The sequence below is a fragment of the Dendrobates tinctorius genome, unplaced genomic scaffold (assembly GCF_039654945.1).
Source record: "Dendrobates tinctorius isolate UK_male_01 unplaced genomic scaffold, ASM3965494v1 ptg000196l, whole genome shotgun sequence".
NCBI lineage: Eukaryota > Metazoa > Chordata > Amphibia > Anura > Dendrobatidae > Dendrobates > Dendrobates tinctorius.
In genome coordinates this window covers 15191590-15208945 of record NW_027361863.1, presented here as the reverse complement: position 1 = coordinate 15208945, position 17356 = coordinate 15191590, and the positions used below count along the sequence as shown (strand labels likewise).

Here is a 17356-nt window from a genome sequence, read left to right as displayed (position 1 = left end):
CAAAACCCATCCCTGTGGGACCCTTCCCCGAGGTTACTGCTCAGTTCGTAATCTCTCCCACATGTCCAGTAAATTTACTGGGGGCAGATTTATTATCGCAGTTCCGCTCCAGAATACAATTCCGAGATGATGGTCAGATGGTTCTTACGTTACATAATCTCTATGCAGATGAAGACAGTGAGGAAATCTGTATTTTGCATGCCCTTCCTACGGTTATGATGGCCCTGATAGGCCCAGATCCACCCCCAATATTGCCTGAGGATCAACGACTCACCCCATACCTCTCAGAGATACCATCTAAATTTTGGTCAAAAGTGCCAAATGATATAGGGAAAATGTCTGCCTGTAGAACCAGTAAAAGTGTTTCTCAAACCTGGTGCCCCTTTTCCCAAAGTCCATCAATATCCTTTGAAACATGATCAGGAGCGGGGCTTCCATGGACAAATACAAACGTTACTTGATAACGGTGCTCTGGTACCCCTTGTTTCTCCATGTGATACGCCCTTGTTTCCCATTACGAAAAAGACCCCACCTGGCCTACCCCCTGTGTACCGGCTGGTACAAGATCTACGGGCAATGAATGCAGCTATTGTTCTGGAAACTCAAGTGGTGCCGTGTCCACATACTCTTTTGTTCCAAATACCCCAGGATGCTGCTTGGTTTACAGTCATTGACCTTGCCAATGCCTTCTTTAGCATTCCGTTACACCCAGATTGCCAGTTTCTGTTTGCATTCACTTATCAGGGACGACAGTTAACATGGACAGTTATGCCACAAGGGGCCCAAAACAGTCCCAACCAGTTTGCAAAACATATGAGCGAGTGTCTCTTGCCCTGACTGTTAGATCACCCCCAGGTCACGCTGCTTTAGTATGTGGATGATCTTTTGTTGTGTGCACAGACGGAGCAGGAAGCCATTGCTGCCACTGGTAGCCTCCTCAAGCATCTGGCAGCACTGAACTGTTGGGTTTCGGCCTCGAAACTGCAGTTCTGCCTTGGTCAAGTGATATTCTTGGGTCACTGTCTCCTTCAGGGTGTCAGACACCTCACAGAAGAAAGAAAAATAGCTGTCAGCTCCCTTCCTTTCCCAAAAGATGAAACTGAACTCCAGCTTTTTCTTGGACTATGCACTTATTGTCGTCAGTGGATACCGGATGCATCCCGCATAATGCAACCTCTTTACAATGCCTTAAAAGACGGTATAATGAACTATAAGGAAAGATGGCAGTGATGAGGATTATCCCCAATATGATTGTTCCCAACTTCTGACTGAAGAAACAGCTACTCCACCAAATGTCAGTGAGAATCCACTCCCAAATCCCGATCTGGTGTTATACACGGATGGTTCAAGATATGCTGATGAGTTTGGTAGATTCCACACGGGATATGCTGTTACCACAGAGGACAATGTAGTGCACTCAGCTGCACTCCCACTCTCACAGTCAGCACAAGAAGCAGAACTCCAGGCTCTGTCTACTGTATGTACTTTGGCCAAGAACAGACGGGCTAATATATACACGGACTCATGGTATGCATTTGGTATTGCTCACGATTTTGGGGCGCTATGGGCCAATTGAGGGTTTATTACTACTGCCGGAACCCCAGTGAAAATTGCTGAAGCTGTTAAAACCCCCATGGACTCGATCAAATTACCTACTCGCGTGGCTATTATCAAAGTTAAGGCGCACTGTCCTAGGAACAGTCCACAGACTGTTGGCAACGCATTTGCGGATATGCAAACGAAAGCCCGCGCTCTTTTACCCGTTGAACCAACCATACCAGCTATGGTGACCACACGCACTCAGCGTAAACAGTTACAAGAAGCATTGACCCTACAAGAACCTGATGATCTACAACAGACTGAAGTTTTCTGTCGGACCCCGCAAGACCGCTTAATGACGAAACAGAGAATGTCTCCAAAGGAAGAGGTGAAGCAATGGAAGACTGATGGGGCACGTATGGATAATGGTCTCTGGAAAAAGGACCAACTCGTGTGTCTCCCTAAGTGGATGTACCCTGCTATTGCCACATGGGCCTACACATCGAGGAAAGAATCAAGCAAAAATTCTACTGGACCCCGGGAATTTCCACAGTTTTGACAGCGCTCAACCGTGCCTGTAATATCTGTCAGATTTGCAATCCCGGTCAACTTCAACGTGTACCCCCGAAGCATCTTTCTAAGCCTGACTATCCTTTCCAAAGGCTCCAGGTGGACCATATCACGTTACCTAAGTCTGGAAGGTATGAATACTGTTTGGTTGTTGTTGACATGTTCTCCAGTTGGCCGGAAGCATACCCTGTTGCCAACATGACTGCAAAAACCACAGCGAAGAAACTGGTGATGGAAGTCATATGCAGATATGGGGTTCCAGAAGTTGCTGAAAGTGATCAAGGTCCAGCCTTTTCTTCTCATGTGTACCAAGAATTCTGACAATGCTTGGATCCACTGTAGCCCTCAATACAACCACAATCCAGTGGGAAAGTTGAGAGGCTGAATGGCACACTGAAGGGACAATTGACCAAAATGATGCAGGAGACTACAGCTCCATGGCCAGAGCTCCTACTCATTGTACTATACCACATTTGTACTACCCCTATTGCAAAATATGGCTTGTCCCCATATGAGATATTGTTTGGTGCTAGGCCCCCAGTTGCAAATTTCCAGCTTCAGTAGTTATCAGAAGAACCTGACCATGTTGTTCAATATGTTATTCAGCATAGTAAAAATCTTGCTAACACCCATGCTCTAGTTTCCTCTTCTTTTCCAGATTCAGGAGAAACCGACACCTGTCATAACCTGAAGCCTGGTGATTTGGTAGTCGTGAAAAGGCATGTCAGAAAGCATGAACTAGAACCCTTGTATGACAGTCCCTATCAAGTTCTCCTCATCACCCAACAAGACAATAGCAAATAAAGGGGGCATAATGTTTTGGTTTTCTGCATTTTCCATATTATTATTTGTAGAAGTTAAAGTTAGAAGATATTCAAAGACTCAGAGATCAATATGATAAAGACAATGATCGTAATAAGGACAGTTGGTGGTTAGACACCTTCTCCTTTCTCAATCCAGCCAATTGGTTTAAGTGAATTGGGGGCTGGATAGCTGGAATCTTACAAAGCTTGTTACACATTGCTGCCTGTATCCTTGTGGTATATGTGATAATAAAACTTGTGCTTTGGTGTATTTCTGTATGTATTAGGAAATTCTGCACTAAGACAGCTAATGATGATACCAAAGACATGTCACCCCTGCTCTTCTCTACACCGATCTCAAAAGGTTACTTGATGAAGATGAAGCCAAGCGCATGGCTACCTTCAAAAGGTCTCCACCACCGTCATCAAAAATTGTTATTCGCAAATTGCAGCATACAGGGGGGATGGGTGCGCCGCAACAGCCATGACTGATAACAGGGCATCAGCCATGTGAAGACCAGTACCCCTCGAGCTTATGGCTCAGGATAGCACCTCTGATGCTGCATATGTGTTAACAAAATTTATCTAGGGGGATTGTGAAGTACAGTATTCAGATATACGGGACATCTTGTTCTCCAGACCTCCATTTTTGTGCTTGCGACGCCATTTTGTTGTTTACGAGTTAAATTTTGTAACTAGGTGAAAGTTCGCAGCTGTTATGAAACCAGACTGTTCTAGTCTGCACAAGATATAAGATATGAGACCCTGAAGAATGTGCTATTGTTCTATTCTCTGCGTCATGTAACTAGGGACATATTCCGATTTTCTTGCAATACTATTGGCTTATAAAGTATATGTGTCACGACGATGTTATTGGTAGCTGAGTATTTTGCATAATTAAGCAAAATACTATAAAAAGGTGACATAATAAACGGGATTAGTGATCTGCCTTGATCCTCCCACTCGTCTCCATCTGGTCATTCCCAGTTGCTAGCAACGCCCTGAGGATTAATTTGGAAGTCACTTGGTCAACCATGAAGGATTAATTTAGCCCTCCCTCAACAGTACTAATAACCACACGACTCAGCCTGAATTTGTTGTATAGATTTCCCTTCAAATTGTTCTCCAGATTTGTAGCATGAATTATCTACAGCAACTTCAACTCATGTGAACCTAAGCTTAGCAACAGAGGGGTTATTCCGGAATAACCTGGCTTCTTTCTTCCATAACCACACCTGCCAGAAGTTGTGTATGTGGTATGGCATGCCTGCCCTGTTCAGATCAGTTGAGCGGAGAGGTGATACCAGATATAACCATTACAGAAGATCGACTCTCCACTCTACTCTCAAGATCACATCTAACTACCTGTGCACTTGACCCGATCCCATCCCACTTCATCCCAAACCTCACCACAGTCTTCATCCCAACCCTAGCCCATCTCTTCAACCTATCACTAACAACTGGTGTTTTCCCCTCAAGCTTTAAATATGCCTCAATCACACCTATCCTCAAAAAGCCCTCTCTTGACCCATCCTCTGTATCTAGCTATCGCCCTATATCACTCCTCCCCTACGCCTCAAAACTACTGGAACAACACGCCCATCTTGAACTGTTCTCCCACCTCTCTTCTTGTTCCCTCCTTGACCACTTGCAATCCGGCTTCCGGCCACACCACTCCACTGAAACTGCCCTAACTAAGGTCACCAATGACCTACTAGCCGCCAAAGACAAGCGACACTACTCTGTCCTCCTCCTCCTGTACCTTTCCTCTGCCTTTGATACAGTGGACCATTCCCTATTACTACAGATTCTCTCATCTCATGGTATCACAGACTTGGCCATATCTTGGATTGCGTCATACCGAGCAGACCGGACATTCAGCATCTCCCACTCGCACACCACCTCCTCACCGCGCCCCCTATCCGTCGGAGTCCCGCAAGGTTTAGTCCTAGGGCCCCTGCTCTTCTCCATTTACACCTTCGGCATCGGACAGCTTATAGAATCTCATGGCTTTCAGTATCACCTTTATGCTGATGACACACAGATCTACATCTCTGGACCAGATATCACCTCCCTACTAAACAGAATCCCTCAATGTCTGTCTGCTATCTCATCCTTCTTCTCCGCTAGATTTCTAAAACTTAATATGGACAAAACAGAATTAATTATCTTTTGCCATCTCACGTGACCCCCCAACAGACCTACCCATTAAAGTAAATGGCTGCCCACTATCTCCAGTCCCACAAGCTCGCTGCCTCGGGGTTATCCTTGACACTGATCTCTCATTCAAACCACATATCCAACCCCTTTCCACTTCCTGCCGACTTCAACTCAAAAATATTTCACAGATCTGTACATTCCTCAACCAAAAATCTGCAAAAACCCTAGTCCATGCCTTCATAGAATCATAGAAACGTAGAGTTGGAAGGGACCTCCAGGGCCATCTTGTCCAACCCCCTGCTCAAAGCAGGATTCGCTAAATCATCCCAGTCAGATGTCTGTCCAGCCTCTGTTTGAAGACTTCCATTGAAGGAGAACTCACCACTTCTCGTGGCAGCTTGTTCCACTCATTGATCACTCTAACTGTTAAAAAGTTTTTTCTAATATCTAATCTGTGTCTCCTCCCATTCAGTTTCATCCCATTGCTTCTAGTCTTTCCTTGTGCAAATGAGAATAAAGTTGTTCCTTCTACAATGTGACAGCCCTTTAGATATTTGTAGACAGCTATTAAGTCTCCTCTCAGTCTTCTCTTTTGCAAACTAAACATTCCCAAATCCTGCAATCTTTCCTCATAAGACAGGGTTTGCAGACCGGTCACCATTCTGGTCGCTCTTTTCTGAACTTGCTCCAGTTTGTTGATGTCTTTTTTAAAATGTGGTGCCCAAAACTGGACACAATATTCCAGATGAGGTCTGACCAAAGAGGAGTAGAAGGAAATAATGACTTCACGTGATCTAGACTGTATGCTTCTGTTAATACATCCTAGAATTGCATTTGCCTTTTTTGCTGCTGCATCACACTGTTGACTCATATTCAGTCTGTGATCTATTAGTATACCCAAGTCTTTTTCACATGTGCTGTTGCTTAGCCCTATTCCTCCCATTCTGTATATGCTTTTTTCATTTTTATTGCCCAGATGTAGTACTTTGCATTTTTCCCTGTTAAAAACCATTCTGTTAGTTACTGCCCACTTCTCCAGTTTATTTATATCTTTTTGAATCCTCTCTCTTCTCTAGTATTAGCTATCCCTCCTAGCTTTGTGTCATCAGCAAATTTAATCAGTTTACCCTCAATTCCTTCATCTAAATCATTGATAAAGATGTTGAACAATACAGGGCCCAGGACAGAGCCTTGTGGTACCCCACTTGAGACATTCTTCCAACTGGATGTGCAGCCATTTATGACCACTCTTTGGGTCCGATCACTAAGCCAGTTATGAATCCACCTAACAGTTGCCTTGTCCATTCCATAATTAGTCATTTTTTCAATAAGGATTGTATGAGATACTTTGTCAAATGCTTTGCTGAAGTCAAGATATACTACATCTACAGCATGTCCTTGATCCACCCAATCAGTGATTCCGTCATAGAAGGAAATTAAGTTAGTCTGACATGACTTATTAGTTACAAACCCATGCTGACTCATTCTTATCCAGGTACTGACATACATGTTGTTTAATAATTTGTTCAAAGATCTTTCCTGGTATAGAAGTCAGACTCACCGGCCTATAGTTGCCTGGGTTCACCTTCTTCCCCTTTTTGAAGATAGGAACAACATTTGCTCTTATCCAGTCTTCTGGGACTTCTCCTGTTCTCCAAGAATTTTCAAAGATTATGGAGAGGGGTTCAAAAATTTCTTCTGCTATCTCCTTAAGTACTCTGGGGTGTAATTCATCTGGACCTGGAGACTTGAATTCATTTAGGTTAGCTAAGTGTTTCCTCACTATCTTTCTGTTTATAGATATCCTGGATTCTTCTATTTCCTTAATAGGACAGTGAAGAACAGTTGATGCTACATTTCATCATCTCTCGCCTTGACTACTGCAACCTCCTGCTCTGTGGCCTCCCCTCTAACACTCTCGCAGCCCTCCAATCTATTCTTAACTCTGTTGCCCGACTAATCCACCTGCCCCCCACTATTCCCCGGCCTCTCCCCTCAGTCAATCCCTGCAATGGCTTCCCATTACCCAAAGACTCCAGTTCAAAACCCTAACCATGACATACAAAGCCATCCACAACCAGAGTCCTCCATACAACTGTGACCTCGTCTCCCGGTACTTACCTGTACGAAACCTCCGATCCTCACAAGATCGCCTTCTGTACTCCTCTCTTACCTCCTCTTCCCACAATCGCATACAAGATTTCTCCCGCGCATCCCCTCTACTCTGGAACTCTCTACCACAACATATCAGACTCTTACCTACCATGGAAACCTTGAAAAAGAACCTGAAGACCCACCTCTTCCGACAAGCCTACAACCTGCACTAACCACCGATCCACCAAACCGCTGCATGACCAGCTCTACCCTCGCCTACTGTATCCTCACCCATCCCTTTGTAGATTGTGAGCCCTCGTGGGCAGGGTCCTCTCTCATCCTGTACCAGTCGTGACTTGTATTGTTTAAGATTACTGTACTTGTATGTATTATGTATACCTCTCCTCACATGTAAAGCGCCATGGAATAAATGGAGCTATAATAACAAATAATAATAATAGTAATAATAATATAACTCATGGACACTTGTGGTGCTGATTATACAAGAAAGCAGATGTGTTTTTCTAATGTTGAAAAAAACACTTCACCATTTGCATTATTTCAAGCTGAGGGACCACTTTTTAAAAACTTCTTGGCCTTGAATAAATGCAAAGCAAGGCCACTATCTTTATCATGTTTCAGGAGCTTAAAGAAATATTTCCATACATTTATGGCATATAATACAGGATATCCTACCAATGAGACTTGCCATCATCTCAAGAATGAGGCCATAAATATCTAGTACATGCAGATCCTACCAATTTGACCTACTGTTATCTCAATAACGAGGCCATAAATGTATAGTATATGCAGTTCTTACCAATGGGACCTACCTTTAGCTCAAACACAAGGCCTTGACTAGCACTGCTCTCGGGCAACAGAAGGTTTGAATAACCAATCTACAGGAGTTATGATTAACTCTTCACATAAAGCAGCACACAACAGTATACTCTTTCTCAAAATAGATGCTGGACCCATTGGTGTGATCCACGTCTATTATACATTTATGGCATATCCTGCTGATATGCCATAAATGGATGAAATTGGAATCCCCTTCCTTTGGATTTAGATGTGGATTTGAGGTGCAAATTTCACACCACATAATTTTTCTTTTTGTAGTTACTATATATATAGTGTAGAGGTTTGTACTCACTCAGCTGCTCTTGAGGTAGGCACAGGAGGCAGTTTTCATGCAAAGTCCAGGCAAGTTTATTTAACTTCATAAACTGCTCCGGATGGCAAAACAAAACAGAGCCTTTTCTGGCACAAAGTGAAAACAAACTGAAAACAAATAGTCCATATGGTATTGCGGGTCCGCCACCAATACAGACATGTCTGTACTTTACATTACAAAATCGTGCTAGCAGGTTCTCCTAATGTCTCAAACTGACTCAGTCTCCCGTTCCAGAACCCCTTACTGGAGACTGACAGATGGCGCCCTGTGTGACCTCACAAGTCGGACATACCTAAAGCCGTCCATGAGTACAAACTATGGAAGCATTTTAAAGTCCACATTTTGGACATAGAATATTGGTTATATTTTCATTAGTCTCACACAAACATGAGCCATACAATAAGTATTATTCTTACATAAAGATTTGAATTTCTCATTCTATACCTCCAGAAACCTAAATAACAAATATTTATATTCTTAATCAGTTTCATGTAGTTATATCAGATCCTCACAGCTTTCTTCACACATATCCATCGTCTACCAGTATTACAATCATCTTGATAATAATCAGATGTGGTCATTGATACGCAGCGTCCTGATGTCGGCGTCTTTATCTGAAACCTGAGTAACAAGAAGATAAAACAAGAGGAAATGATGAGAAATCAGTAATTATAGGGGAGTCCAGACCGCGGTGATCGGATGCATCACAGTCACAGTAATGACCGGTGTGTGCTGGTGTCAGGAGTCACTTACAAGCTGCCGGAATAATGTTCTCCATCCACCCATCTCCAGACGTCTCCATCACGGTGAAGTCCTATCCAATATGTGTCTCCGCGCTGTGCGATAGATTTCTGTAAAATCTTCTGTTAAAAATTAATAATGTCCATCATATCAGGTATGTACTAGGCATGGGGATACAGCAGACTGGGGCCGGTCATCTAGTCCTATATTATCCTTAAATATGGGGCCGGTCATCTAGTCCTATATTATCCTTATATATGGGGCCGGTCATCTAGTCCTATATTATCCTTATATAAGGGTCCAGTCATCAAGTCCTATATTATCCTTATATATGGTGCCTGTCATCTAGTCCTATATTATCCTTATATATGGGGCCAGTCATCTACTCCTATATTATTCTTATATATGGGGCCAGTCATCTAGTCCAATATTATCCTTATATATGGGACCAGTCATCTAGTCCTATATTATCCTTATATATGGGGCCTGTCATCTAGTCCTATATTATCCTTATATATGGGGCCAGTCATCTAGTCCTATATTATTCTTATATATGGGGCCAGTCATCTGCTCCTATATTATTCTTATATATGGGGCCAGTCATCTAGTCCAATATTATCCTTATATATGGGGCCGGTCAACTAGTCCTATATTATCCTTATATAAGGGGCCAGTCATCTAGTCCTGTATTATCCTTATATATGGGGCCTGTCATCTAGTCCTATATTATCCTTATATATGGGGCCGGTCATCTAGTCCTATATTATCCTTATATAACGAGCCAGTCATCTAGTCCTATATTATCCTTATATAAGGGGCCAGACATCTAGTCCTATATTATCCTTATATAAGGGGCCAGTCATCTAGTCCTATATTATCCTTATATATGGGGCCTGTCATCTAGTCCTATATTATCCTTAAATATGGGGCCGGTCATCTAGTCCTATATTATCCTTATATATGGGGCCGGTCATCTAGTCCTATATTATCCTTATATATGGGGCCGGTCATCTAATCCTATATTATCCTTATATATGGCACCAGTCATCTAGTCCTATATTATCATTATATATGGGGCCAATCATCTAATCCTATATTATCCTTATACTTTATATGGCGCCAGTCATCTAGTCCTATATTATCCTTATATATGGGGCCAATCATCTAATCCTATATTATCCTTATATATGGGGCCAATCATCTAGACCTAAATTATCCTTATATATGGGGCCAGTCATCTAGTCCTATATTATCCTTATATATGAGGCCAGTCATCTAGTCTTACATTATCCTTATATATGGGGCCAGTCATCTATTCCTATATCATTCTTATACATTCATCTAGTCCTATATTATCCTAATATATGGGGCCGGTCATCTAGTCCTATATGATCCTTATATATGGGGCCGGTCATCTAGTCCTATATTATCCTTATATATGGGACCGGTCATCTAGTCCTATATTATCCTTATATATGGGGCAGGTCATCTAGTCCTATATTATCCTTATATATGGGGCCAGTCATCTAGTCTTACATTATCCTTATATATTAGGCCAGTCATCTATTCCTATATCATTCTTATATATGGAGCCGGTCATCTAGTCCTATATTATCCTTATATATGGGGCCAGTCATCTATTCCTATATTATTCTTATATATGGGGCCAGTCATCTATTCCTATATTATTCTTATATATGGGGCCAGTCATCTAACCCTATATTATTCTTATATATGGGGTGTGGTACAGTAAAGGGTGTTTTACTGATTAATGTTTGGCCGGGTTTTTCACTAAGGACAGGACCTGCGATGATGTCATGGTCACGTGATAAAAATAATAATAATAATAATAATCTTTATTTTATTATTATTAATAATAATAATAATAATAATCAGCCCATGTGATGTCTACCTCACTTGTGGGAGGGGTTATGGGCTATGTAAGGGAGGTTGGTTTTGGCACATGGAGAGTGTGGGTCTGGAAGTTACAGGAACTTGGATGGACTTAGCCTGAACTTGAATACAGGATACCCGTGCTGCAGGACTATAGCAGCAAGACTCTCAACAACCCTGGGAATGTCACCTGGCGGATGCCGCAGACCTGGCAGCCGCTTATTTAAGCCCGTCCCGTGCAAGGGGTGAGTCTGGGACCAGTGGTTCTCCAAGCTGGAGTATATCTATGTTTTTTCCTTACTTTCTGTTAACCTGCTGTTTGCAACGTGACATTAAACCACTGAAATTGGACTTTAAGCCTGTGTGATGCCTTGTTACTGCAGCCCTGCCATTACCTACCAGAGCGAATCCCTACAATTGGTGGAGAATGCGGGCAGACGCAGTGAGGCCAGGCTGTTTTTCTTGTGTTTGATCTGTACCCCAGCCTATGTCCTGGGTGAAACGAGTGGCACAGACCCAGGCGGGGAACTTTCCAGAAATGGAGGCCATGGTCAAAACGCTCATAGAGGCTATGCAGCAGCAGCAGGAGGCCATGCGACAGCAGGCTACGCAGCAGCAGGCTATGCAGCAGCAGCAGGAAACCAATCAGCTGTTGATACAGCATATCACGACAGCACAGACAAAAGGAACTAACTGGGGAATCCATGATGTCCGGAAAGCGGTTCGTACAGCGGTTCCCAAAATAGAGAAGTCGGATGATGTGGAGGTGTACCTGGAAATGTTCGAAGGAGTTGCTGAGAGGGAGAAGCTACCCTGGGACCATTGGGCAGAAATCATCGCTCCTTTTCTTGCCCCAGTACCTTTGAAAGCATATCAGGACCTACCCACGGAGCAAAGTGCGGACTACACGGTCATCCAGGGTGAGATACTGGCACATCTTGGGGTAAATGTGTTAGTTCGGGCCCAGCGGGTACACCAGTGGGAGTTTACCCCCTCCAAGCCGGCTCGGTCCCAGTATTATGACCTGTTGCACTTGTTACGAAAGTGGTTACAGCCTGAGGTGTTGTCCCCCACGGCCATGCTGCACCGCATAGTGACTGATAAGTTTTGGAGGGCTTTTCCCTCCTCCCTCCAGACATGGGTCGGGGTATGGGGCTACCAAAGAGCTACAGGGAGGGATGCCCCGGAAGGAAACAGGAAGGTTCCCTAAGTCTCCACCCCTGGTTCGGCGAGCGGAGGCCAGGAAGGCCGCTCAGGACTTATCTGGGGAAGTAAGGAGCCCCATAATCTGCTGGCGGTGCCAGGAACCAGGTTATATCAGAGCTGACTGTCCCCACTTGGCTGAGCCCATGGACACCAACTTTGGGTACCGCTAATCTCACTATGCCGAACCGATGTGTGCAATGGGCACCCCAAAATGTCCCAATATGGAACATTTGTGTCTGGTTGAAGTGGAGGGCACCCCGGCTGTGGCCCTATTCAACTCAGGGAGTCTTGTAACCCTGGCACCAGCCAGCTGGATACAAACCAGCGAGTATACGGGTCGGAAAATTGGGGTGTTGTGTGTACATGAGGACTTAAAAGACTATCCTACCGCACTAGTGGTGATCAGCACGCCAGCGGGGAGGCGGTGCCACAAGGTGGGGGTGGTGACTAAATTGCATTATGAGGTGATAATTGGAAGAGACTTTCCTTTGTTTTCTGTGCTGTGGCCATCTGTTGTCCCACCCACGGAGCTATTGCTGGCACCAGAGGCAACCAGGTTACATTCTCCAGAAGTAGGGCATGAACCTGGTGGCCCGGAGGAAGAAGTGCTGGCGGTAGGGGTAACCTTCCCTTCGGTGGGGGAGGGGAAGAATTCTCCCATAGAAGTATTGGCTGGAGAGGTGGAAGACTTGCCGCTGGGACCCAAGTTGTCAGACTTGAATGTATCAGGTGACAATTTTGGTACGGCACAACTCTGAGACCCTACTTTGGCCCGGGCCAGAGAAAATGTACTGTTTGTCAATGGGGAACCCCAAGAACCTGGGGCAACTACAGTGTTGCCACGCTTTGAGCTACACCAAGATTTGTTGTACCGGGTGGAGAAAATACGTGGGAAACTGGTAGAACAGTTACTGGTACCCCAGACATATCGTAGGCTGGTAATGGACTTAGCGCATGCGCATGTACTTGGTGGGCATTTGGGCCAAAAGAAAACCCTAGACCGAATTCTGCAGCGGTTCTACTGGCTAGGGGTCCATGAAGAAGTTAAACGGTACTGTAATTCCTGTCCAGTGTGCCAGGTAACCAGTCCCCAGCCTCACTTTCGGAGTCCTTTGGTGCCTTTGCCAATTACAGAGGTACCCTTTGAGAGAGTGGCAATGGATCTGGTGTGGCCTCTGAATAAGTCAGCAAGGGGACACCAACACATCCTGGTAGTTCTAGATTATGCTACCCGATATCCTGAGGCCATTCCTCTGCGCCACACATCAGCTAAGCTTATAGCTAAGGAACTCATGGGTATGTTTTCGCGGGTGGGAATTCCTCAAGAGATTTTAACAGACTAGGGAACCCCCTTTATGTAAAAAATTATGAAGGAACTCTGCCGTTTGCTAAATGTTAAACAGTTGCACTCTTCGGTCTATCATCCCCAAGCAGATGGTCTGGTAGAATGGTTCAATAAGATGCTGAAAAGCATGTTGCAAAAGGCAGTTTCCAAAGATGGGAAGGACTGGAATCGTTTATTGCCATATTTGTTGTTTGCCGTGTGGGAGGTGCCTCAGGCATCTATGGGGTTCTCGCCTTTTGAACTTTTGTACAGCAGACATCCACAGGGCTTACTCGATATAGCCAAAGAGGCCTGGGAGAACCAACCTACCCCCCACAAAAGTGTGATAGAATATGTTGCAAAAATGCAAGAAAGAATGGAGACAATCCTACCCTTAGTTAGGGAACATATGGAGGCAGCACAACAGTCACAGAGTCGGGTCTATAACCGGGAGGCTCGGGTAAGAACCTTTAGCCCTGGGGATCGGGTGTTGGTACTTGTGCCTACCGTAGATAGCAAATTTCTCGCAAGGTGGCAGGGACCCTATGAGATCATGGAGAAGGACTACAAGGTACAAGAAAAGTAGACTACAAGGTACACCAGCCAGAATGGAGAAAGCCAGAACAGGTTTACCATGTTAATTTGCTTAAACCCTGGAAAGATAGCACCTTGGTGGGAACAGTCCGCTGCCTGCATTTCAGATGGAGAAGGCTCCGTTACCTCGGGGCGAGGCAGGAGAAGCCCAACCCGCAGTCAAAATTGCAGATACTTTGACTCCTAGACAGGTTCAGGAGGTCTGGGAGTTCATTAGCCGAAATACAGATGTTTTTTTTGGAGCTCCCCGGACACACCTCCATAATCCAACATGACATTGTCACGGAGCCGCAGGCCAAAGTCCGACTAAAGCCATATCGGGCGCCTGAGGCCCGGCGACAAGCCAACTTGGGAGAGGTAAAAACTATGCTACAGTTAGGGGTCATAGAAGAGTCCCAAAGTGAGTGGGCCAGCCCAATAGTCCTAATACCCAAGCCTGATGGGTTTCTAAGATTCTGTAATGATTTTAGAAAGCTTAATGACATTTCAAAGTTTGACGCTTACCCCATGGGCAGGCACGGTATTTTACAACTCTGGACCTCACAAAAGGTTATTGGCAGGTACCCCTAACAGGCGGCAAAGGAAAAAATGGCTTTTGTAACACCCGAGGGGCTGTTCCAGTATAAGGTGTTGCCTTTTGGGTTGCATGGCGCACCAGAAACATTCCAGCGATTAATAGATATTGTTCTCCGTCCCCATCGCCGCTATGCCTCAGCCTATCTAGATAATATTATTGTGTACAGCACCGACTGGGAAAGTCACTTAGCAAAAGTACAGGCAGTGACAGACTCTCTATGACAAGCAGGGCTAACTGCCAACCCAAAGAAGTGTTCCATAGGGTTGGAGGAAGCTCGATACTTGGGTTACGTCATTGGGAGAGGAGTTCTCAAGCCTCAAATAAACAAAGTGGAGGCAATTCAGAACTGGCCACGTCCTCTCACAGCAAAACAGGTAAAAGCCTTTTTAGGTTTTGTGGGATTTTACAGGCGGTTCATTCCCAACTTTGCAACCCTGTCCGCGCCTTTAACAGATTGCTTAAAAAGGAGGAAATCTGTGATGGTCCACTGGAATGATCAGTTAGACGAGGCCTTTACAAAGTTAAAAGGGGCACTGTGTGGTACACCTGTCCTTATCACTCCAAATTTCAAAAAAGAGTTTGTTGTGCAGACGGATGCCTCTGAGATAGGGCTCGGTGCCGTGCTGTCTCAGGAGGTTAACGGGGAAGAGCATTCCGTTAGTTTCCTAAGCCGGAAGCTTACCCCAGCTGAAACCAGGTACAGTATTGTGGAGAGAGAGTGCCTGGCCATCAAGTGGGCACTGGAGTCATTGCGCTACTATTTGCTGGGGAGAACTTTTCGACAGATCATTCCGCTCTTACGTGGATGAGTCAAGCTAAGGAGAGGAATGCCCAGTCACCATATGGTTCCTGTCCCTGCAAAACTTTAAATTTTCAGTAGAACATCGGGCAGGTAGACTACAGGGGAATACAGATGCCCTGTCCAGAGTTCACTGTATGTCATGTGTCCACCCCCTTAGGGTTTAACATAGGAGGGAGGTATGTGGTACAGTAAAGGGTGTTTTACTGGAAGGGAGATACATTTCTCCTAGCAGATTAATATTTGGCTGAGTTTTTCCCTAAAGACAGGACCTGCGATGATGTCATGGTCACGTGATCAGCACATGTGATGTCTACCTCACTTGTGGGAGGGGTTATGGGCTATGTAAGGGAGGTTGGTTTTGGCACATGGAGAGTGTGTGTCTGGACGTTACAGGAACTTGGCTTGACTTAGCCTGAACTTGTATACAGGATCCCCGTGCTGCAGGACTATAGCAGCAAGACTCTCAACAACCCTGGGAATGGCACCTGGCGGATGCCGTGGACCTGGCAGCCGCTTAGTTAAGCCCGTCCCGTGCAAGGGGTGAATCTGGGACCAGTGGTTCTCCAAGCTGGAGTATATTTATGTTTTTTCCTTACTTTCTGTTAACCTGCTGTTTGCAACGTGACATTAAACCACTGAAATTGGACTTTAAGCCTGTGTGATGCCTCGTTACTGCAGTCCTGCCATTACATACCAGAGCGAATCCCTACAGGGGCCAGACATCTAGTCCTATATTATCCTTATATATGGGGCCGATCATCTAGTCCTATATTATTCTTATATATGGGGCTGGTCATCTAGTCCTATATTATCCTTATATATGGGGCCGATCATCTAGTCCTATATTATTCTTATATATGGGGCTGGTCATCTAGTCCTATATTATCCTTATATATGGACACAGACATCCTACCTGCTGTTCCTGGTCCTTTATGACCAGTAGATCGGCTCTCATCTTCTTACAATCATCCCGGCTCTGGCTCCATGTTGTCCCTGTTACATCTGAGTAGTAATAACAGTGATCTCTGTATAGTTGCCAATCAGGAGGACACAGAAGACAACCTGCAAATATAACAATGTTTATTTAGAGTTTTAGTAATAAAAGATGCAGGACTATACATCTCTTTATTTGAACTCATTAGGCCTCTTTCACACTTCAGTTTTTTACAATCAGTCACAATCCGCCAGGTTTTGAAAAAAACGGATCCTCAATTTTCTTTTGAGGATCCGTTTTTTTCCCCCATTGACTTCCATTAATGGCGGATTGTGACGGATTGCTGTCCATTGCATCCGTTTCTTTTGAGGATCCGACAAAAGTTGCTGTCCGTCACCATCCTCAAAGATTTCAAAACGGAGCTTGCAACGTTTTTTCTCTGGCGGATCCTCCAGACACTGATTTAACCCGAAATTCTTTCTGGATGCCGGACAAAAAAAAAAAATCTCTCTCTCTCTCTCTTTTTGGCAGATTTGAACTGATGCAAAAAACTGAAGTGTGAAAGAGGCCTTAATTGCACTTAAGCATTCCTCACCAGCTGTGCAGCTGCAGCATGGCCCACCTTGAATAGAGCTGTATTGCAGTTTTGTGTTCAACAAGGTCCTCTTATGACCTGTGAGGGTCCTTAAGGTCGAACCTCAAAAATCAAGAATTTAAAGGGAATCTGTCACCCATTTTTAGTGATATCATGTAAAGATATCACCCAAATGTGCGTCGCATAAGGATTCTATTAGGATTTTTGATTCCCCCCGACCCCGCAGCTTTGATGCATAAATACCTTTTTAATCTTGGTGGAGGATGTATGCAAATCGCCATGGTCCGGTCCGATGGGCATGGCTTAGTCGCCTTCTTTCTCCCCCTCCTCGGCTTGCTGAACGTAATCTT

General features: G+C 44.6%; 1 protein-coding gene across 1 annotated transcript in view; it reads right to left on the bottom strand.

Moving 5' to 3' along the window:
* Nucleotides 1-8351: 8351 nt before the first annotated feature.
* The window catches only part of LOC141056092 (killer cell lectin-like receptor subfamily B member 1B allele B), a 36232-nt gene continuing 27227 nt past the window's right edge, over nt 8352-17356 (bottom strand). Inside the window, exons 4-6 of the mRNA XM_073552749.1 lie at nt 16391-16539; nt 9094-9203; nt 8352-8961 (exon numbers count right to left, since the gene is read on the bottom strand). Coding sequence (XP_073408850.1) covers nt 8841-8961; nt 9094-9203; nt 16391-16539 — 380 coding nt within the window. The 3' untranslated portion in view covers nt 8352-8840. The remainder of the gene's footprint in view (nt 8962-9093; nt 9204-16390; nt 16540-17356) is intronic.